The sequence below is a fragment of the Brassica napus genome, chromosome C9 (genome assembly GCF_020379485.1).
Source record: "Brassica napus cultivar Da-Ae chromosome C9, Da-Ae, whole genome shotgun sequence".
Lineage (NCBI taxonomy): Eukaryota > Viridiplantae > Streptophyta > Magnoliopsida > Brassicales > Brassicaceae > Brassica > Brassica napus.
Window position 1 is genome coordinate 19,227,026 of NC_063452.1, and position 22,872 is coordinate 19,249,897.

Genomic DNA, 22,872 nt, shown 5'->3' on the forward strand with positions numbered 1-22,872 from the left:
TACATCTATTACCTGATACGATAAACCAAGACCAGCTACGAGTTTCTGAACCTCGTAGTATGAACCAGGAGCTACATTATCCTCGGGTAGAATACCTTTTACAAAATCAGCAATCGCATCCACACAGTCTTCAGCCAAATTATAATCTGTTTTAATGCCCATCAATCTTGTAGCAGATGATAAAGCTGAATGACCATCTCTGCAACCTTCGTACAATGGTTGCTTTCCAGCATCCAACATATCATAAAATCTCCTAGCTTCTGCATTGGGTAAATCTTCCCCTCTAAAATGATCATTTACCATCTGCTCAGTACCTACACCATAATCTACATCCGTTCTAATTGGTTCTTCTAATCTAACCGCTGGCTGAGGTTCGCTAGTACTACCATGTTCATAATCAGTTTCCCCATGATGATACCAAATTTTGTAACTTCGTGTAAACCCACTCAAATATAGATGAGTCCAAACATCCCACTCTTTAATAACCTTTCTATTTTTACAATTAGAGCAAGAACATCTTAACATACCTGTTTTTCCTTCCGGTTGTCGGTGAACTAACCCCATGAATTCGGTTATACCTCGCTGGTATTCTTCCGTAAGCAATCTCGTGTTCGGATCCAAATGAGGTCGATCGATCCAAGAACGAAAATAATTTGAAGAAGACATATTTTTTATGAATCAAATTCGTGTGTAAATAGAGTAAGAGGGATGATGAAGATATGGAGTGAATGAAGAGGAAGAGGAGTGCTTGTATTTATAGTTTAAATCCTGCCGACATACCGAGAAAATTCCGACGGAATTCCGACGGAAAAAACTAGTTCGTCGGAATTTCCTCGGAATTTTGTAAAATCCCCCAACGGCTCTCCAACGGCTATAATATTTCCTCGGAATTCATCGGTTTTTTCCGAGGAACACAGTTTTCCTCGGAATTTCTTCGGAATATTCCGACGGACTGTAGTTTCCTCGGAATTCCGTCGGTATATTCCGAGGAAATTCCGAGGAAACCCAATTTTGTGTTTCCTCGGAATTTCTTCGGAAATTTCTCGGTATATTCCGAGGATTTCATTTTCTGTCGGAATGTCGGTCAGAATATCGCTGTTTTCTTGTAGTGAAATGACACGAAAATATGAAGACGTAGTTTAATAATTAGAAAAATCTCATGATTCATCGTTGACTTCATGTTTGGATAGCATCTGCCCACGTATTAACAACTATTGTGTCTCTCCAATTAGTAGCACATTTTCTTTGCTGAGATTGGAAAGTTCCCACATTTCCGTTTTCTTCGTAGAAAGCTCATGCATTTCCATTCACCGAACTATTTTCTTCTTCGCTGTTCACATTTTCCTTTTCAGGAGGAAATTCATTGGACTGGCAATGTGTACCTTTCAATTTGTGGATGAATATATAGTTGAATTATGATTATTTATTTATGCTTGAACATGATGTCATTATTTACGTATCATATACATCTGAATCCACACTTAACCACAACCACCTGAACTTTTGAAGCTACATTAGATGAATCTACAAATGCAATCCAGCCACTGCTTTCTGTATTTACGAGATTGGACCGCTTTAACCATTGATTTCTGAGAGAAACTGCTATGGCTCGTGAGAGGGTTTTGCCAGATACTGACGCCATTCTTCTGGCATTCCCTTACTCGATCTCAGCATCCTTATAGCTGCATTTGTTAAGGGTATGGCAACAATGTCATAGTCTTTTGGTTCCTGCGGTTAACAACAATAAAAATCTTTTGTTTCAATATTTTGAGGCAAATTGGTTAAGGTTAAGCCATTGCAGTTTGAGAAATAATTATACCTTTGGAGACTTGAGTAACTTCATGTGTGCTTCTTCTACTGTCTTCTGACCTTTCTTTGAGTTGCATCTTGAACATGCAGCTACCTATGTTAATGAACAAGTTAGATTAAATAATTTTCAAAAAATTTAGCCAACCACATACCAGATTTTGCCAAGTCCATTCTCCACCTCGAGAAATGGGGATAACATGATCAATGGTCAAGTTTTCACGGGAAGAACAATATCTATATATCCCAAATAACAAAAGTTGTGTCAATAAGAATACAGCTCAAAATTAGTTAGTGGCTAACATAGGAAATTACTCACTGACAAGTGTAGTCGTCTCGTAGTAAAATGTTTTTACGACTCAGTGAATTTTTCACTCTTCTTCTTTTAACAACCTGAAGCAGATGTGGAACCTGAAGCAAAAGAAGAAGCAAGCTTCAGAATACCCTTAAGGACATTAAAAACTATTCATGTGCTAAATACCCTTAAGACAGCAGGTATGTAGAATGAACCGGTAGGAGAATTAACAGTCTGATCATAATACTCCAGAACATCGGCCTAAGAGAAGGAAAATGAATAAAGGTTTCCTTCCAACACAATATATAATTATCAAAATGGGTTTACAGCTTTTTTGCCTGACCTTATCCATGTATTCCAGACAGATTGCGCGCTTCCAGCAAACAACATTTACCGGCCTTTAGTGATAGCCAAGAACAACGGATCCAAGTTAGACAATACAATTGATTCAAGCAACCAAATCTACACAATACTACCAAATTCAAGACACAAAAAATGAGCACTTATTGAACAAAGGATGGGCCAATTAGCCAAATAAAAAAAGTCCAATTGTTGTTAACACAAGAAAGGTTAAAATGCAGAAGGAGAGGACCTGTATGAAATATCAAGAACCAAGCCTCTGAAGCAAGATAAATCATCCGTCTCTAACTCACTCTCATCTCCGTACAAGTTCCAATCATCTGCGTCTTCTTCGCTAACGAGATTCTTCTCAGCGTTATCAAGATCCCTAGTTTTCTTTCTGTTTGGAAAAAACGAGTAAGGCGACGAAACTCTCGCACCAAACTCGTCAAGCTTTAATCGGCTCCTGCGCACACGAATCAACGGCGATCCAGCGGCCATGTGACGAAATTGGTCTCTCGAATACTCGCCGAACGACAATCCCTCGTTGCTGCAGATAAGCTTCGATCTCACCGAGACATGCGCCATTTTTACGGGATGCTTTGATCGACGAAGAAGAGTTGGACAAGTTAAGAAGCTGATCGAAGTCTTGGAAGCGAAAAGCATTTACAATTTGGACTAGAGAAGAGCCGTTAACCACAAAACTGATTTCTATGGAAAATATCCAACTTCGTAAAGGACGAGTTTACCCTCGTAATTGGTATTCCTCTAAATCTCCTCGAATTTCTCTGCGCTTTTAAACCTGAACCAAATCGGCAACCAGACCTAATTAAACCGTGAACCAGAAACAGTTTGTTTGGATGGATAAAAACCAGTTTTGTTTATAATTTCCAATCAAAAACCAATTTTAATTATGAACTTTTACAAATTATACAAATAAAAACTTTTTTTATTTTTATTATATTCATTTTCAAAAATTCATTTTTCAAAGTAATAAATATTTAATGTCAAATTATTAATTTTATATTGAAAGTCAAAATATGAATTTTATATTTGATTTTTATTTGGTTTGTATTTATATTTTATTTCATAATTATTTTTATTAAAAAAACTAATAACTAAACTTAATTATTTTTGTAAAATTTACTGAAGATAACTAAAAATATATATATATATATATATATATATATATACTCTCAACCAAACCAATATATATGTTCATCAAAGTATTTCACGAGTCTATATTTATTAGATCATGCCATGATCTCACTGCTCAGCGCGCCACGTCAGCGTTTTGTGGACCCTACTTTTAGAAAGTGTAAAAAATGTCAAGTCTATGGTTTGAACCCGGGTTATTGAGATATAAACACCAACATTTATACCACTAAGCTAAATGATACTTTGTACATTGATGGTCGAACCTAATATATATTTATGAAGGTCGAAAACTCTTGTTTCTTCGGCTTCATCTGAGGGTCGGGCCTACAAGTGCGTTATGAGTTTCATTTTTAAATGAGATTCATCACGTTATATGAAAAAAAAACTCAAGTTTGCAACAATTATAGTTTTCTCATATTGTAAACTGTTGTCGTTTGACATGAGTTTGAGTTCTTTTATTCACTGTCTCAAACAAGTCTGAGTTACAGAGTTACACCATGTGTCTGTTCGTAATCTATTTTTTCACCAGTGAACTCTTCATATCCACATCTTAAATCGCTTGATCATAAATGTTCCTGATTTGTAGCCCCTATATAAACCCTATATATATGATTCTCATCTTTGATGAACCCAATCTGCATTTCCACAAAACTCATTGATTCCTCTTAGATTTAACCAACTTCTAGAAAATGTTTCTCTCTGCCTCTCCAATTCGTCAAACCGGCGTCTCGGCGTCCGTCACTCAACCTTCGAATCTCTCCGTCTTGGTCGTAGTAGTCAGAGCATAGTCTCTGGCTTCCTCGCTTCTGGGATACCCTGAACTTCAAGAAAGACAGGGAGTTTGTGGGAATCACGGTACTCTTCCTTGATGAAAAGGTAAGTTAATCTTCGATCTATAACACTTATTTAACATAATTGTTTTAATTTATTTCCTGATTCTTTGTTGAATAATATTATTTGCAGATTCCGTGATTCATGGGTTTACTCCCGTCGGACGTGCTAATCATTACATGCCATCTTTGAAAGCTGGTTCCATTGTGAAAGTCGATCGTTTTGAGGTTTCTAGGTGCTCAAGCATGTACAAGATAACTGATCATCAATTTCATCTCACTAACCATTAGTGATGAAGTCATCACGGGTGCTCCTGAGATCAATCTTCAGTCAAGATTAGACTGTTCGACAATCTCCAAGTGATTGCGAACACAAACCTAGAACTTCCAGGTATATTATCATATTGCATCTGAGTTTATATTATGTTTTGATATCATAACTGATATTTAAACTCACAGATGTGGTTGGGCAAATCCGTTCTGTCCAGGGCTCTGGCCTCACCAAAGAAACAACTCGAGTCGTTATCCGTCTCCTCATTGATCCGTAAGAAACAATCAACACATAATTCCCTTTATATTACTGTCTATATTGTGCTAACATCAATAATCAAAAATATTTCATACCCAAGATTTGTGGTCGTCTATTTATCTCCCTTACTTATCAATCTAATTTTAAACAAATCTTTATTTTACTGTTTAAAAAAACCACAATAACCCAAACAATCAAAACACCAAAAACTAGAATCCCAAAAAAGACGAATCATTAATGACCACCTCTCTTTTTGTCTAATCTTACAAATAAACTTCAAAACAAATATACCAAACCAATCAACTCAACTAAAACTCAACGACGCATACATTGAGCCAGCTAAACAAATATAAACTACACGACCAAATATTTAACAATTTACAAACTTACTTTCATAGATGCTTACGAAGAAGACGAAGACGACAACCAAGATCAGTGAAATTACCTAAACAAAAAAGCAGAGTAAGTTACAAACTCTTATAAATACAACTAACAATGATTTTTGTTTACATATTACCCATCAAATAAAAGAGAAACAAACACAACCACACCAGGAGATACAAGAGACAATCCCAACATACACAAATGCGGCAACAACATCTCCACCTGCTCACTCCTCTTGTCTTATAAAAATAGCTTATATGCTCAATGTCAACATGTCAACGCTATTGTCTTCTTATGAGAAATACATATATTCGTTTAAAACCCATTAAGACCCAAATACTAATTGTCACTCATTTTATAGTTATTTCTACAAGTCTTCATATATTTGTTTTAAAGGTCCGGTAAAAACAACAAGTTTAAAAGTAAAAAAACATATAACCAACATAATAAGAATAAAAAAAATTATTACTTAATACACACAACTTACAAAACTAAACTGGTGAAAAAATATTCAGAAACAAAAGATACTCTCAACAACCTTAATATAATTTATGTAATCTCAACAGTACAAGTAACAAATTAAAAAGACAAACAAACAATAAGTCTCAGTGACACAGCAAGCAACAACACAAACTATATCAATCACATTACTAACACAGTTTAGTCCTTCATGGGTGGAGAACAGTGCATACACAGTACATCATCACAACTCTAACCCTATAACAATAAAAAAACTTAAAAAACAATGATCAACCCAAAACACAAAATTCACAGCTACAATAACCCTAACAAATATTGAGATGAAACAAAAAATATGTTTACAACACCGCGCTTGCGCGTAGGCAATGCCCTAGTGAATTAAAAGGTTCTAGTTCTTCCTGAGGCCATATGCTTTAAAATGTTTCTTGGCAGGCTGTCAAGTGGTTCAGGCTGTGATAGTTCGGGTAATCTCAAAAAATGGTGTTCTACTAATTAAGCCAAAAATAAAACTTTTAGATAAATAGAGATCTTTTTTTCATGATATAAAATAAACTAACCTAGATTTCAATCATGACTATCTATAAGAGGGATTCTGAAACTCTATAAAAGTAGATCAACCATTACTCACTTCGACTAAGAGATAAGCAGAATCATGGTTTATACAATACTACGTTGTAATCCTACTATTAAAATCAATAAAATACTATCTTGATCTCTTTTCCTGCTTTACTTTTGTTTTAGTAGTGTTATGAATAACTCTATTTTATTTTACCCCAATAGATATGATGGTTTTTTTTCTATGAATGTGAATTCACAACCAAATCTGTTTGCCCGGTGGTACTATAGCCAGACTTTTTAACAATGAAATCAGAAATACAATCACTGCAAAAGGACATTTAGGAAACAATTTAAATCTCTTATGTTGCTTTGGATTACTTATAATCAATCTCTAGAGTATCTTCACTCTTTTCTTACCCTCCTTGTTTTTACACTCTTTTTATTTGGCTTGGTAGAGCAGTTTTAGATTTGAAATTGTAAATCTCTATTTCATTAACAATTATGATGTTGTGGAGCTGTATGGTAGTTGCATGCTTAGGTTCTATCGAGATGAACATGATTGATCTTTTTTTTTTGTTTGTAAAAAAAGGTTAAACCCAGATAGAGACCTAATCCACGGATGGGAAATGCAACCCACAGATGGATCCTCTCCCAGATATTCAAATGAGCTGTAAGCATGGGCCATATCCGCGTTGCCACATGTGGAGCTAATAATTTTGCACTAGAAGAGAGCCGATCCCTGGTGTAGACCAACAGGGCAAGTCACGACGATGTGGTTTGAACATGATTGATCTTTCATGGAGATAAACTTGATTAAGCAAAACCCTTTATGAAAAATGTAATGTGTTTGGCACCTTAACTATTATTATAATCCCGTCTTCGTTTGTTTAGATTGTGGGGAAAATCTGTCTGGCGATCGATCATGTGATGATAATTCGGGATGGGAACTGTAGTCAGTATTAATAATGGTCATTATCAACAGGAAACCGTATTTATAGGTGGGAATTTACTAATATTAAAAAACACAAATATAGAGGCCCGGCCCAACTTTAAAATGTATCAATAGGAAGAGTCCATATTAAGCCGAAGACTTGGCCCTATATTCGCGAATGCGTCATTTTAGATTTCTAAACATGTCTCTCTAGATTCTTCTTGACCAATCACGCTCTCAAAATCAAAATCTCCCAAGGATCTCTCTTTGCTTTTCACCGGAAAATTGTTTCGCGGACTTCTTCTTCCTCGCTCGCTCTGACTTGCAGATTCCCAGGTTCTTCTCTTGAGGTCTTCGTTGTTTGATCTCGTGTATTGTTGATTTTGAGATAACCCTAGGAGTTTTTTTCTAGATCTTTATTTTGTGTTGCTAACCTCCTTTTCGGTTTTGATTTGATGAAAGCTGGCAACTTTGTGTGCTTCCAGATACTATTAGGGTTCATGGGAGATCAAGCCACTAATCAGTGCTCCAGTAGCAACAATGCATCGGTAGAATCAACCCTTGAGCTGAACATCAAGACGCTTGACTCACAGACGTATACTTTCAAAGCTGACAAGAATGTGAGAAATCTATCTTCTTTTTATATGTTTTTTGTTTTATTATAAGTTTTTAAGCATAGAGTGTGATTATATATATCTTTATACTATTTGGGCTTTTCAGGAAACTGTTTCTGTTTTCAAAGAGAAAATAGCGAGTGAGACTGGGGTTCCTGTTGCTCAGCAGAGGCTCATTTTCCGGGGACGAGTTTTAAAAGATGATCACCCTCTCTCCGAGTATCGTATCCTTTGTGCAGAATTTTTATTATACTGCAGTTGTTGTATATACCATGCATCCCTTGGGGGATTTTCATATAGGCATGTGAAAGAAAGGTGCTCCTTTTATGGATAAGTGTTGGAAGTATTACCTAATAATACCTTTTAAGCCTGCATTCAGACTGTCAAATTTTGTATTATTAGGGATCATTCTACGACAGTGTGCTCATGAAATACCTTGTAATTTGCTCTGCAGACGAAGCTGTATTTAGTTTTGTGTCGGTCCTTTCCTTCCATCACTTGATTACTTCAGTATAGTTTAACTTGACATCATCTTAGATTTGGAAAATGGGCATACCTTGCACTTGATTGTGAGGCAGCCAGCTGAATCAATGCCATCATCTGGTACCCCTTCAGAAGGGGCAGCTGCAAATGATGGTAATTATATATGTCAACACAACCTATATTTGGTGTTTCTTAAAAGTAATTTCAACTTCTTGTCTCATTAACAGGAAATGGTTCAAATGGTGGACCATCTCGAGGTCGTGGACACATCTCCCACAGCGTAGTCCTTGGGACTTTTAATCCTGCAGATCACACTGAAGGCTTTGGTCCAGATATCAGCCGGGTAATCCTTAAGCATTTATGATATTAGGTGTCTCTTGGGGTGTATATTAATTTGGGAAAGACGTGGCTGATCCGCTTTTACTTTTACTTAAGTTATCGGATCAGTTCTAAATGCTGACCCGCTTTTGCTTTTGTGTTACTTAGGTTATTGGAGCAGTTTTAAATTCTTTTGGAGTTGGTGGGCAGAACCTTCCAAATAGCAGTATTAATGTCACGCAGCCGTCTATGCCCGTGAGTTGCTTTTCTTTACTCTACATTAAAATGTAGTTTTAATGAGTGCCTTTTCTGCCATTTTGTTCTATTTTCTACATTATTTAATCGTTATTGGGGTGAAGACTTCTGGGAAATTTATTTACCCTAATGATTATTGAGAATCAGGTGGTGTCACAGTCCGGTGTGTTATCTTTCATTTGATGTTGTTAATATTATCATCCACAATTTCATGTTTCTAAACTCACTGTTTCTTTCCTATAGTCCAATTTGTCTGGCCATCCTCCGCCTGGAAATGCATCAGGTGGAACGCCTGCCACCGGTGGTCAAAGCCAAGCGGCGGGACAGTCACAGCCTAGGCCAGCATTTACTAGTGCAGCATTTCGAGCATCTATGCCTCATGTGGTTCAGATTCCTATTACAGCAGCTACAACGATTCCCATTCCTTCATTTCAGACGGTACTTACAGTCATGTAGTAATTTGATCTCGAGTCTAGAGCTTTAATCTTGTTATTTGACGATCGAACTCTCTAACTATGCAGCCTATCCCGGATTCGTTAGACACTCTTATGGAGTTCATTAATCGGATGGAACAAGCACTATCACGAAACGGTATTGATCTGATTTTTACTGTTATGTTGAATAGAAACACATCAACAAGTTAATTGGATTTTCCTCCAGGCTATCAGCCAGATACCTCCTCTGCTACATCAGAAGGTCGGCCCAGGGAAGAGTTGCCTAGAAATACACAAGGCCCATCAACGCCTGAAGCACTGGCTATTGTCCTGAGGAGTTCACAGCGTCTACTAAGTGGTCTAGCCGTCTCTTCGTTATCGGTAAACACCTTCTTGATACAGATTATTAATTGGTTCCAGTCTTCCTCCGTAGATTAAATGCCATTGTTCTGGCTTTCAGTATCGGGCATGTAACAATATTATTTGCAACAAAATTGTTGTAGCATATTGCAGGACGTCTAGAGCAGGATGGATCCTCTCCAGATCCTGCCCTCAGGGGACAAATCCAGACAGAGGCAGTGCAGGTAGGTCTTGCTATGCAACATTTAGGGGCCCTCCTTCTGGAGCTTGGGCGGACACTTCTGACACTGAGAATGGGACAGTCTCAGGTGCGTTTTGGGTCATTTCCTTTTGCGACTGTTCTTCTTTTCTTGTCTTTCGGCTCACAAACTGTGTGATCCACAGGAATTATCCTATGTGAACTCTGGCCCTGCTGTATACATATCTCCTTCAGGACCGAATCCTATTATGGTTCAGGTAAGCGTCTTATTTTCTAAACCTATTTTATACTTTTAAGTACATTTTTTCCTGTTTGTTGCAGCCTTTTCCGCATCAAACCAGCCCACTCTTTACTGGGGCGGCTGGCTCATCAAATCCAGTAACCGGACAAGGTGGTTTAGGAACTTCCTCAAGGCAGATTAACATTCACATACATGCTGGTGGGTGAAGTTCACATTCTTTTCATTGGACCCAGCTTCATAATTCTTCTCCAACAACTATCATTCTTAATTACAGGGTCGTCAGCTTCACCTACGATGTCGTCAGTTGGAAACCATCAAAGCAGTGGAGAGCAAGGAGAACATAACAGCAATACAAGTTCAGTCCGGGTACTTCCAACGAGAAACTTCACTGCTGCTTCTGCTCCTGCTCCTGCTCCATCACATTTTACCAACTTCACTGCTGCTACTGCTCCTGCTCCATCACATTTTACCGGTGAGAATGTGTCTGCCGAGATTCAATCTGGTGCTTCTAGTGCTGTGACTGAGCAGGCTACCAACACTGTGGCTACTTCCACACCGGAGGAAAGTAGCCCATTGCGTGACTTACCATCTGAGAGGAGTGACTCGATTGTATGTCTTTCCTGCAATCTGATTACTATTTATTTCCTGTTCACGACGTCTCTGCCTATCACTAATCTACAGTTTTTCAACCAGGGTCAACGCGGTAAAGAACATTGTGAAGATTCAGGGCATCCAGAGGTAGATACTATCAGTGATGCCAAATTAACTAAGAAGGCTACTCCAGAAGTCGTGACCCCACTTGGATTGGGGCTCGGGGGTTTGGACCGTAAGGTAATGAACTAGTTTTGTTGTCATTGCATCGCCCATCGACAAGCAATGTTGGTGGTTTTTGGTTCCAAAAGCTTACAGTCATTCTATGTTTTTTTTTTGTGGTTAAAAGAAACGAAGCAAGCAGCTTAAGACATTAGGTAAGAATGAAGATGGCGGGACTTCTGCTTCGGTTGAAGGTGTGCAACGGGGCAGTGGGACCAGTAGTCAACAACAGCTTTTGCAATCTCTCTTTTCTGGTAGCTCACGTGGGCGAGGTTCAGATGATGGGGTAGATGTCTCGAGTGCAATGTCTCAGGTGTTGGAGAGCCCTGTTTTGGATGGATTGCTAGGAGGGGTATCTCGACAAGCTGGTGTTGATTCACCAAATATGCTGAGGAATATGTTGCAGCAGTTTACCCAGAACCCACAGATCATGAACACAGTCCAGCAAATTGCTCAACAGGTGGATGGTCAAGAGATAGAGAATATGATGTCAGGCGGAGCTAATAGCGAAGGAGGTGGTGGCTTTGATCTCTCTAGAATGGTCCAGCAAATGATGCCTCTAGTCTCACGTGCTTTTAGCCAAGGAGGACCATCACTTGAATCGGCATTAGAACAGGCTGATGTTCATCAACCTTTACAGGTATTACATCTATTTAATGCTCTAGACACAATAACCTCAAGAAACAGCAATTGTTCTTGATCTATCCCTTTTTGTTTTTGTCCACTCAGGCAAATGTTCAACCCATGATGCAGATGATTGAGCACTCTGATCCACCAGAAGATGTCTTCCGTGCAATGGTTGAAAATGCTGCGATGAGTCAAGAAGACCTTGCAGACGTGCTCTGCAGTGATGAAGCTCTTGCTCATGTAAGCATTAAAGAGACTAGTTTGCTTGTTAGATAAGATAAATTCCCCTTTAACTAACTTGTTTATTGGGGATTTGCAGGAATACGCGGAGTTGCTAAGGCGTGATCTGGAAGGCCGGCTACAAGATAATCATGGTCCATAAGCTACTTTGCAAAATTTGGTTGTTGAATTTATTTGTTTGAAGGTTCTCTGTTTACTTTGCTAAGATCCCCACTTTGTATGAAAAAATTAGGGTTTGGGGATAGTTTTCTAAGCTGGAGATAATCGACATTAATTTATGTGGTCTCTGAAGGACCTATTCAATTTGATATTTCCATCGTTGAACACTTTAGTTGCTCCACTAACTGGCAATTTTTGTTCTTCACTGTCCATTATTCGAGAGATTTGATTAGCTGCAAGGGTGTCAAAAAGGGTAAACCAACCCAAATGGTTTGAGGCTTCTATGGATTATGGTTGAAAACACAAGACTGATGTTCCATTTGTATGAAGTTTGTTGCGGAATTTGACCAAAAAGTGGGGTTTTTTTTTTTTTTTGACATCAACTGGAGTTTATTATGGTTAAAAAATGTTTTTAACAGTAAAAAATAATTTGAAAACTTTTGATGATTTTTTTAAGGTTGTTGAGCCATATGTCTAATGTCTCCATCAACTAGTTTATGCAAGCAATTCGATATTTTCTGTTTTTATGGAGTGTTAAATATTTTGTTAATTTGATAGTTCTCCTTCTCCCCATTGTGTTTGTTGTGATTTGAGGATAAGAGAAGAGATGAAAGTAACATAGGAATATGAAAAGAACAGAGATGGATGAGACCAGAGAAAAACAAAATTTGTTGGAGATGGGAGAAGAAACAAGAATGAAGTAAAATAGATTTAGAACCTGTGTGGCTCTTGATAACACATGAATAAAGGAAATTGATAATAATATTGATGAGTATATCTCTGGTTTTATATACAGAGTATGGTGAATACCAAAAAAAAAACAAGTATATCATACACATTAAAGGGAGATATACGATACTGACGACAGCATAACTAGTAGGATATTAACGTCTAGTTGATACTACTTTCTATAAGCCAATAGTTCTATTCACAAATCTTCTTATTTTTAAACCAAAATATTAGGATGCAACGGTTAAACATAAAAAGGAAGAAACACTCGTCTGTAATTTCTATGTCAACATTTTTATCCAGTTATCATATATGAACAAGGCCTATTAACAAAGTATAACCAACAAATAAATAAAACAAAATGAAAAAAAAAAGTGATTCACGTTTAGACAATTCCTCACCGTGGACCCGACACCTCCTGTGATGCCACGTAAGAAGCTGACTGCCTATAGCCGCCACTATTAGAGCTCTCTCTCCGGTGAAAATCCATATTGTCACTCTCCCCATTTCCCCCTTCAACAATAGAAGACTCCGCAAACCTCAACCCATAAAACCTCAAGAAGTTGAGCGACTCCATCCTCGGATTCCCCACCGGTATGGTCCCCTCGAACATACCAACAACCGCCGCCATCGTGGGCCTCAGAGCCGGCTCCTCGTGAACACAGCACAAAGCTATCCGAACCAACTTCGCAACCTCTTGGCTCGTCACCCGACCCTCTAGCCTCGGGTCCGCCAGCTCCATGTAACTCCCTTGTTCGTGCATATCCAAAGCGTACAAAGGAAAATAAACCAAACCAGAACTGGTGGTAGTAGTGGTGGAAGAGTTGTTGTTCTGATGATTCTCCTCCGCTGCGCTGTTGCTCCTTGACCGGAACAAGCAGTTTTTCCGACCGCTCACTAGCTCTAACAACACCATCCCGTAGCTGTAAACGTCAGCTTTCTCGGAGATAGCCGTGTTTGTGATCCACTCGGGAGCTAAATAGCCTCGAGTGCCTCTCATGGTGGTGAACAAACTCGACTCCTCTGGGCTTAAAAGCTTCGACAACCCAAAATCAGATATCTTCGGCTGGAAATGATCGTGTAATAAAATGTTTTCGGGTTTCACGTCGCAGTGTATAATCTTCTGTTCGCATCCACTGTGTAGATAGGCCAGCCCACGCGCCGTTCCAAGCGCTATATCAAACCTTTCTTGCCACTCAAGCACTGGACCGTTCCCTCCGAACAAGGTCTTTTCTAACGACCCGTGGTTCATGTACTCGTAGACCAACAGTAACTGCCTACCGCGAGCGCAGAAGCCTCGGAGTTTCACTAGATTCGCGTGCCGGATATTGCCAATGACTGCTATCTCCGTGCAGAACTCTTGTCTACCGTTAAGCCCATGGTTCGTGATTTTCTTGACCGCGATAAGGGTTTGGTCCGGGAGGATTCCTTTGTAAACCGAACCGAATCCGCCTGATCCTATCTGCAACTTGAAATTCTCCGTCGCTTGTTCAAGCTCTTCGAATTCGAATTTCCGAGGTAAGCCAGGGATACGGAAAGATCCTAGATCTCCTGATCCGAACGAGCCCAGTCTAGTTGCTTGCTTCTCACGGATGCTGCTGTATCTCATTACCGCGCACCTTCTCCACCAGAGGAACCCCAATGCGATCACAAGGAAGAAACCAGAGCAAGGTAATAGCACAAGCGCGGTCAAAGGAAAACTAGTTTTACCTCCAGGTGGTTGATGAGGAGCATTCGGTTTTTTCACCGACAACTTTACGTATCCGGTAAGATCATGATTGTCTTTTGAGTTCGTTACTAGAGAGAGAGACCCAAACGAATCCTTTACCAAATAGCAAGACCGAGACGTGTTCTCGTAGAAAACACCGAGGCACGAGCAATTCTTACTGCATAGATCATGACACGTAGATAACTCGATATCGTGTTCCACAGGATCTGTGAATCTAGTTGAGAAGTAAGACAGACCGTGACCGAGTTCGAAATACGAAATATTGCTTCCTTCGCAAGAAACAGATAAACTCAACGATTGGTTAACCGGAACGCATGTATTCTTGCTCGCATCTAACCGCATCCCATCCACACACGAACAGCTCTCGTTTTCCGAATCATTATCAAGATTGCAAACTCTGAGCTTGCCGCACACTAACGGAACTTGACATGGATCCATAGGACCAGAGATCTCCGTGACCATACTCTTACCAGAGAATCTACTAACGATGAATTTACCAGACGGATCCATCTTGGCTACTCGAAAGTCGGAGGACGGCGGTAACGGCACGCGGATTACCGCCGTTGTCCCGTTCCTTCCCATCAGAGCCAATCCAGAAGTAGTGACGGTTAAAAACTCGACAGGAAAATTCGAATCGACGTTGGCTTGTGTATGCATCCTCAGCTTCCAGTAGTTCTGTCCTCTCCACTTCATAAACCCACCAGTTTCAACGACGACGAATTTATAATCTCCCTGGGAGAGATTGTACCGCGAGACGGATCCCGACAAGAACATCCCAACGGGAAGTCTTTGTCCGAGAACGATCGTGTCCGTCGGGAATCTAAAGCTTTCCCAAAGAGAAGCGTTTAGACGATCGAGCAAAAGGAGATTTCCCGAGTCCATTAACCGAAGGGAGTAAACCGGAGAGGCTAAAACCGGCGTTGACCAAACCGGTGTTTGGTTTACACCGTCTTCGATAACGGAGATTCCTTGAGGGGAGAGGTTCATTTTCCCTGCCCTCGAAACGGGAGAGTCACGATTCGAAGACCAGATTGTGGAATCGGAGTCGACGTGGATGATTGAGAAGTAGAAATCGGAAGAGGAGTCGTCTCCAGGACTGAATAAACCGGCTTTGAAGATGGAGTTAGGGGAGAAGAGGAAAGCTCCTTTGGAGCTGTCGATGAATCTTAGGTTAGAAGCAGTGAAATTTGGATAGACGAATTCTCTGAAAGAGCCACATGAGACCGAGGCAAACAGAAGATACAGACAAAAGAACAACAACAGAAACACCGATCTCATTGGAGACTTGTTTGTTTTTCTTGGGTTCTTATTATTTTTACATGAGAACTGGGATCATCGGAGATGAGTTCTTGTTCTGTTTAGTTCTGTTAAATCTTTGTGTGTTTCAAGAAATGGTGTGTTTGACCAGAAAGTTGTCTCTCTCAGCAAAATTATTGGTGTTGCACCTTTTATTTGAGTAAATTCATTTATTATTATGTCGACTTTAGTTTATAACAAAAACAATGTCATCATTGACCTTTTCGCTCTGGTAAGTTACTTTCAAATTTGTTGCGGTTTTGTACGTATTCATCATCTTCAGAAAGAAAGCAAAACGGAAAAAGAACTCGAAATTTGTTTTACAAAAATATTTTTTTAGAAAAACTGAATATTGTATACACGTTCACCGAACAGGTGAACTCCAACTTCATCTTTGATTACTGAAAACCATGGTATTTAAAATAGCTTGAGAGTTAAAATAACGTGTTAGGCACAGACCCGGCTCTAAGAGAGTGCCAACTGTGCTTTTGGTAATGGGACCAAAGCGTTGTTCTGGTACGACTATTGGACTGAGTAATTAGGTCCTTTAATCCTCCTCTTAGGTTCATCCGGGCCGAGGTCTCTTAGGATTCCTCTTTCAGCCAGAGTCTCTCAAGCTGTTCGTAACGGTCACTGGAACCTGCCTCCGGCGCGCTCTGAAAATGCTCTGACCCTTCAGATTATTCTATCTACTATGTCGGTTCCATCTGCAACTAGCACCGATGACGTGTATTTGTGGAGGCAAGGTACTGGTGATTTTGACGTGTATTTGTGGAGGCAAGGTACTGGTGGTTTTGGTCCATCTTTCTCATCGAGGGTTACTTGGGAGAGAATCCGTGTTCCAACCCCCCAGTTGATTGGCACAAGGTGGTTTGGTTTAAGGACGAAGTTCCTCGGTATTCCTTTATCACTTGGACTGCTTTCCTTGGTAGATTACCAACCCGAGATCGTCTAATCTCTTGGGGACTTCAAGTTCCGTCAGGTTGTGTCCTTTGCTCTCTCGCTGATGAGTCTATTAGTCATTTATTCTTCGATTGTTCTTTTGCGGTTGTTACTTGGAATCGTTTTTGTGGCAGGTACATGGCGTCTCCACCGGCATCACTAGCTGCAGTTGTTAGCTGATGTCAGAACCTCCAGGGCCCTCATGCTCCGCGCGCAGTAGCGGTTTTGAAGCTCCTCAATCAGGTCGTCATCTACTCCCTTTTGCGTGAGCGGAATGCTCGTATCTTCAAAGGCGTCTCGACATCTCAGAAAGCTACTTTCAGGGTGGTGGATCGCGCAATGCGTGATAGGCTCCTATATGTGCCTAGGCCCGCAGCGTCTGCTCGCTATCCTTCTCCTCTTGAGCTCTATTTCTGCTTTATCTCCCCTTATAGTTAATGCTGCTACATTTCTCTCTTGCTGTTGTTGTTGCTCTTGTGTTCTCTGCCCCTTTTCCTTTTCTTTTGTGTAATAAGTTGTCAATCACAACATGTAAAAAACTCAAAAAACTGGAACAAATCTTAACATTTAGACAAAAAAAAAACTGTGCTTTTGGACAAGCACTACAAGAAATAGTTCAATTTTTGACCTTCAATTTTGCTGGTAAGTGGTCAGAAACACTCTATACTAATCACTTTTTAACCACATAAACTCATCAAAAAAGCTCCATCAGAAATTGACTATTGTCGGAAAGTGGTCATAAATTTTTGACTGCATTAAAAGGTCAAAAATGTCGTCAGAAAACAAACGTAAAAAAGGGTCAAAAATAATTATTCATTTTTTATAACTTTCTGACCACTCTTTTTATTGATTTTCTTATAATTTTGGCATATGAATTTTTGACTACTATTTAATAACATTTACCGGATTGTTAATTTAAACAAAATAATTACATTATAAGTGAATTAGTAAAATTAATGGAAATTGAATAAAATTTATCTGAAACAAAAAATTGAAATTTAGCAACGTAAGAATACATATCTTAACTAACAAAGCTAAACCCGAAATGATTTAATCTTAATTCCATCATCATCATATAGAGGGCACTCATCATTTCCGCCATTATTTTGACTCCTTTGATCTTCTTAGTCTTGTCCTTCTCCATGGCCTTAATGAATCCGTACCTAATTTTATTTTGACATAAACGATAAGATAAATTAAATTGTCACACATAAAAAATATTTATCGTTCTTTTTGTGTAAAGCCTCCTAAACAATAATCTTCAAGCTTTCAGCTTTTCCAATTAAAAACTAAACCAATTAACATGAAGTTCAAAAGAAAAATAGTTAACAAAAACAAGAACTAGGCAACTGTAATCTAGATTTGGATAAATATTAAGTTCGAATCTCTATATAAATTTTAGTTTACAAAAAAAAAAATCTCTATATAAATTATGATGATATATAATTCTTTTACACCTAAAACATGGATCTAACCTTGCAAGGAACAGAAGAAAAATGGTGGAAACAAGGCTGAGATGGACAGTGATAGCAGCAACATTAAATCTTCTCAAACGTAACCTGCAATGAAAGAAGGAGAGGTCGTGAGGATGGAGTAGATAGAAGAAAATATCAAAAAAGAAGAAATAGAAAAGGTATTCCAAGGAGGTCTAACTAAAAGAATGAAAAGAGGCAGACGAGGAAGCTAAAGGATGAGAATGAGAAAACATGTTTGAGATCTAGGTTAAATTAAAGATATCGTCACAAAATGGTTAAAATGTGATTAAAACTTTTTTGACCATTTTCTGACTATATGTTTTGATTAAGAAATTCTAACCATTTTATGACCATTTTTCTTATCCATCATAAAATGGTAAAAATAAGGTCATAAACATTTTTGACCATTTTTGACCATTTTTGTTGGTGGAAAAGTGGTCAAATTTTTCTAACCACTTTTTGACACTATGGTTTGGTTAAAAAATTCTAACCATTTGGTGACCATTTTTTTTTTATTCATCACCAAATGGTCAAAAAAAGATCATAAATACTTTTGACCATTTATGTTGGTCAGAAATATGATCAAAATATGATATGTTTTCTTGTAGTGAAGGTCCTAATCTTTTTTTTTCTAAATTTTCTTGAAGATTCAGAGTCCAAGATTTTAAGATGAAAAAAACTACTACTAGTATACAGAGTGGACAGAAGAAGATAAGAATGTTGAAATATGTATAGCATTCAGGAAGAAAAGCACAAAATCATTCGGGACGATTGGTTAGGAATAGGATGTAATAAGTGACTTTACTTTAATTTATATCTACAATGATATAAATTATCAATATAAGATTTATGTAGTTTTTAAAGTTAAAGTTAAAAAAATAAAGAGATTTTTCTAGTAGTCTTGTTTTCTTATGCAAAAACACTGTTCTAGGAATATTTTTTATTCTTCATTTAATTTCTACAGTTATTTAGATATAGCTACATCATTTAAAATAAAAATTTGAGAAATTAGGACGTATATACATGAAAATCTCCGAAATTAGGCAAATGCCATGTTACTGCTCCATTTTATTTTAATACCATTACACCCCTACGCCTTAACACGTTTATCCTATGTCTACGCTGTCTATGGTGTCAGAAGATATTACTAGACCATCCTATTTACACAAAATGTCTTGAAAGGTTTCAAAACCTCTTTAATTTATTTTAAATATTAAAAATTTAATGATGGGAAGGGAAAATGAAGTTTCATTTTCCGGAAGCTACGGCCAGTCCGTGGTGGTGCGAGAAAAATCTCTACAATGTTGTTTTGCATATTCAAGCTAGTCCACAACACCACTGAAAAATCTCTCCGAATCCTATGAGTTTTAAAAAAAGTTCGAGATTTGCTTTCTCGTCGCTGGGAGGCCCCTCAGGATGTCATTGCATGATTTCGCGCAAGTTGCAGGCCTTAATTGCAGCAAGATTATGAAGAAAAACATCAGAAGGAAGAAGAACCTCATCACGGAGAAGCCATATTGGGGGGGGGGGGGGGGAATTAATTGCAGGAAGAATCCACCCGATGAATTCTTCTTCAAAGGTTAAATTCTCTCTCCATATGTTTTTACGATGTGGCTCTTCCTCTTGTTAACATGTAAGTACCATGTAGACATTGATTTCAAGCTCTGTCATCTTGATTCCAAACGATGTGTGGCAAATCACCATTAAAAGTTCATTAAAGATAACATACGAGTTAGCAGTTTTGGACATACTTAGTCGTTACATTTTCTTTTCTGATTAGAACCCACAAAATATATAATGTTAACTAATACATATTTAGTTAGTTTCTACAAAATAAGTTAGCGTAACTGTTCGAAGCTACAAACATGTACCATGTGCTTACACATGTTTGGATAGTTGCTATAAATAGGCATCATGTGCTGCCATTAGCATCTACATGTTAAGTTAGATGTTACAAAATATGTTGCGGCTAATGAATAACTGGTTGTTAAGATTTTATTAAATAGGTGTTGTTAGTTGATGTATTGTTTGTTGCTACTCTAAAAATGTTAAAGTTAACTAATATATGTTTTGTTAGATGTTACATTTTATGTGACTTTTAGTTCACACATATTTGGTCAGTGGCTTCAAAATATGGTGCATGTATGAAGAACTATAGGAAAGGACGAAGACGTTATAAGGATACTTCAAATTCTTGTCTCCTAGTTGTGATAATTAACATTTTATTTTCCATCTTACATATAATTCTTAGCCACCATCTATTTGTCAATTCTATGTGTTTAGATGACCAGTATGATGTTCGTCAAAGATGACAAATATGAGAAGAAGGTGGGAGTCACGCCATCATAGAAACAAATAAGAACATCAAACACATCGCTTGGCTTTCGTTGGTCCCAAAGGTGGTGGTTAACTTGGAGGCATCTTGATAACATTTATGTTAGCTAACATTTTCTTAGTTACTTGTTTTATCTATGTGTAAGAAGATACTAATTCATGCTCATCTAAAATAAAAGACTCGATTTACATTATATTATTAGCATATAATATTAATACTTAACAACTAACAATATATTTACTAACACACTTAGAGGTTATATGCTTTGTATACAATCACTAACTCTCACACTTCTCTAGCCTCTCTAGTTTCATCGGATGTATAGTAATGCATAACCACTAATATTTGATTTAACAGTTAAGACGATTGTTAGCCGTTAATGTCATAAGTGTAACGAAATTGGGTTCATCCTTTGTCATGCCCTTGAGAAGAAATTACTGACATTTAACTTTAATTATAGACCAGTGACAAATTCGTCATCAACACATATACGTAAAAACTGTAGCCACTATTGATCTAATTAACAATTACGATCATGCGATAAGTATGAACAATGTCAACGATAAAATATAATGTAACAGATAACATGTTAATTATACATACGGAATATTATAACAGGTAACTTTGTTGTTTTCGATCGTGTGATGAATACATTGGTTCACAAGATGTACATGAATCTCTTAAGCTCCATTGAAATCACAAAATATAAATGATCGTCTTTTCCAATCCGACAGGACTTCTACTGAAACTCTACGACGAGGATAGACGGTGCATGATGACGAGGATATATAGTTAACTTTCTATGAAAATAGTAAAAAAAAAGATTATTTGAGAAGAATTGCCAATACAAAAAGAAAAGATAGATGATAAATATGTTACTGAAAAGGTGAGCAAGAAAAACAAGATGGTGAGGATAGATAATGGAAAAGAGATGATGAAGACTAAATTATTAAACAAATAGATTTTTGTGGTTGAGAATCACTTACTATTAAGAACAGATAATGACACATACCTAGTAGAAAGCTAGTCACCTATTTAGTAAGTGGAGTAAAAGGCAATATATAAATCTAGGATTGTACTTGTGCAGATTACACCGAATCAAAACATACGTGCCTTACGTGTCCAGACTATAGGGGTAAAAGGGGGATGGGAGACGCAACTATCTACAGTTATGAAGGGTTCTTTTTGCTTTCGGGTACTTTCTTAATTTCACATCGATTTAGGTATATTAGTCCAATTTTCTCTAAAATTTTTACTCCAACCTAGAACTGAGAGTTTTACTCAAAATCCGTGGGTCCTGCTCCCTTTGACCTGTTGCAGGGCAGATGTTGGTCGGGCAGCTTGAACAATTTAAATTGCGGGTGCAGATTGAACTTATTTTAAGAAAGATGATCAGCCGAATTTGAATACTCACAAATTTTTTCAAGAAAGATTTTTTTTTAAAGAATTTTTTTCAGAAAAATATATAAAATATCTATATAATTTTAATCATAGATATATAGTTCTAATATTATTTTGAAAAATGATTACTTTCAATATAATTAATATTTTGGCTGGACAATTAAAAGTGTATTGGTTTGTGCATTATGTGGATCATATTTTTGAATAAAAAAATGATTCGACCAGCCCACCGCAGGGGCTGGTTGATCCGCAAACCCATCACTAGTCCAACCAAGTCATATCATGCATTAATGTGTAAGACATAAAACCAATGAGTTTTTCAACTCTGCTTTTTTGGATTCAATACTTTTCCAATTAGAGACAATCCATATTCCCAAATCACGCTTATCATCCGCTTGATCATGCAGTTGATCGGTTCATTATCATCAGTGATGATTCCTTTCCCTTATAATTTGCCATTGATGAGAGCATACGGAGGATCGTAGAAAGATATAAACATATCTCGCTTCTCAACCGTGCAACGAGATTATGGACAAACATAGGGTTGATCCAAACTGAAAAGAGAAAACGCAGACAAAGGTTTATCGAGCACCTGGTCCTTTGATAAATAGTGTTTATCGTGATCCTGGGACTGTCCACAATGACAAGCAATAAGAATCAGAGCGTAAAAGACATGATCAGAGAGTGAAATCACCAACCAAACAAACGCAACAGAGCCGAGCCACCAGCAAGCAGATTGGATTGAAAGACGTGATGAGAAAGGTAGCTTACTACGAGAAAGAAGAGGACACACACTACACCATGAACGGAGAGAGACCAAGGCTGATCTTGACGTCAAAGTACGTATCGATCGAGACTGGAATCGTGGAGGTTTCGATTTGTAAGAGCCAATAATTTTTTTACCCTTAATTC

The 22,872-nt window shown here is 37.9% G+C and overlaps 3 protein-coding genes and 1 long non-coding RNA gene across 11 annotated transcripts; 1 reads left to right on the forward strand and 3 right to left on the reverse strand.

Moving 5' to 3' along the window:
* Positions 1 to 1,405: 1,405 nt before the first annotated feature.
* On the reverse strand, positions 1,406 to 3,150 carry BNAC09G16700D. Of its 2 annotated transcripts, XM_013822537.3 has the most exons (7): positions 2,694 to 3,150; positions 2,445 to 2,499; positions 2,288 to 2,362; positions 2,126 to 2,217; positions 1,962 to 2,043; positions 1,820 to 1,903; positions 1,406 to 1,728 (listed from the first exon to the last, which is right to left on the reverse strand). In XM_013822537.3, the coding sequence occupies exons 1-7, from the start codon at positions 3,104 to 3,106 to the stop codon at positions 1,603 to 1,605; spliced, it is 927 nt and encodes a 308-aa protein (XP_013677991.1). In that variant the 5' UTR covers positions 3,107 to 3,150; the 3' UTR covers positions 1,406 to 1,602. The 2 variants fall into 2 exon arrangements, with proteins under 2 accessions (XP_013677991.1, XP_048623457.1); XM_048767500.1 differs by lacking the exon at positions 2,288 to 2,362 and having other exon boundaries at positions 2,694 to 3,125.
* Positions 3,151 to 7,456: 4,306 nt separating this feature from the next.
* On the forward strand, positions 7,457 to 12,220 carry LOC106382511 (ubiquitin-like domain-containing protein CIP73). Of its 7 annotated transcripts, none has more exons than XM_013822539.3 (17): positions 7,457 to 7,646; positions 7,773 to 7,930; positions 8,031 to 8,148; positions 8,462 to 8,560; positions 8,635 to 8,750; positions 8,894 to 8,980; positions 9,224 to 9,418; positions 9,502 to 9,571; positions 9,641 to 9,795; positions 9,918 to 10,082; positions 10,159 to 10,230; positions 10,295 to 10,412; positions 10,489 to 10,823; positions 10,896 to 11,045; positions 11,155 to 11,667; positions 11,757 to 11,894; positions 11,974 to 12,220. In XM_013822539.3, exons 2-17 carry the CDS (start codon positions 7,811 to 7,813, stop codon positions 12,034 to 12,036), a joined length of 2,514 nt encoding a protein of 837 aa, XP_013677993.2. In that variant the 5' UTR covers positions 7,457 to 7,646; positions 7,773 to 7,810; the 3' UTR covers positions 12,037 to 12,220. The 7 variants fall into 7 exon arrangements, with proteins under 7 accessions (XP_013677993.2, XP_013677992.2, XP_013677995.2 ...); XM_013822538.3 differs by having other exon boundaries at positions 7,463 to 7,646; positions 7,796 to 7,930; XM_013822541.3 differs by having other exon boundaries at positions 7,463 to 7,646; positions 7,796 to 7,930; positions 11,781 to 11,894.
* Positions 12,221 to 13,035: 815 nt separating this feature from the next.
* On the reverse strand, positions 13,036 to 15,974 carry LOC106452654 (G-type lectin S-receptor-like serine/threonine-protein kinase At5g35370). Its single transcript, XM_013894814.3, has one exon. The coding sequence runs from the start codon at positions 15,787 to 15,789 to the stop codon at positions 13,180 to 13,182; it is 2,610 nt and encodes an 869-aa protein (XP_013750268.2). The 5' UTR covers positions 15,790 to 15,974; the 3' UTR covers positions 13,036 to 13,179.
* Positions 15,975 to 17,697: 1,723 nt separating this feature from the next.
* Positions 17,698 to 22,858, reverse strand: LOC111211912. The gene is made up of 2 exons (XR_002662783.2): positions 18,225 to 22,858; positions 17,698 to 17,912 (listed from the first exon to the last, which is right to left on the reverse strand). It is a non-coding gene; the product is annotated as an uncharacterized LOC111211912 (long non-coding RNA).
* Positions 22,859 to 22,872: the final 14 nt, after the last annotated feature.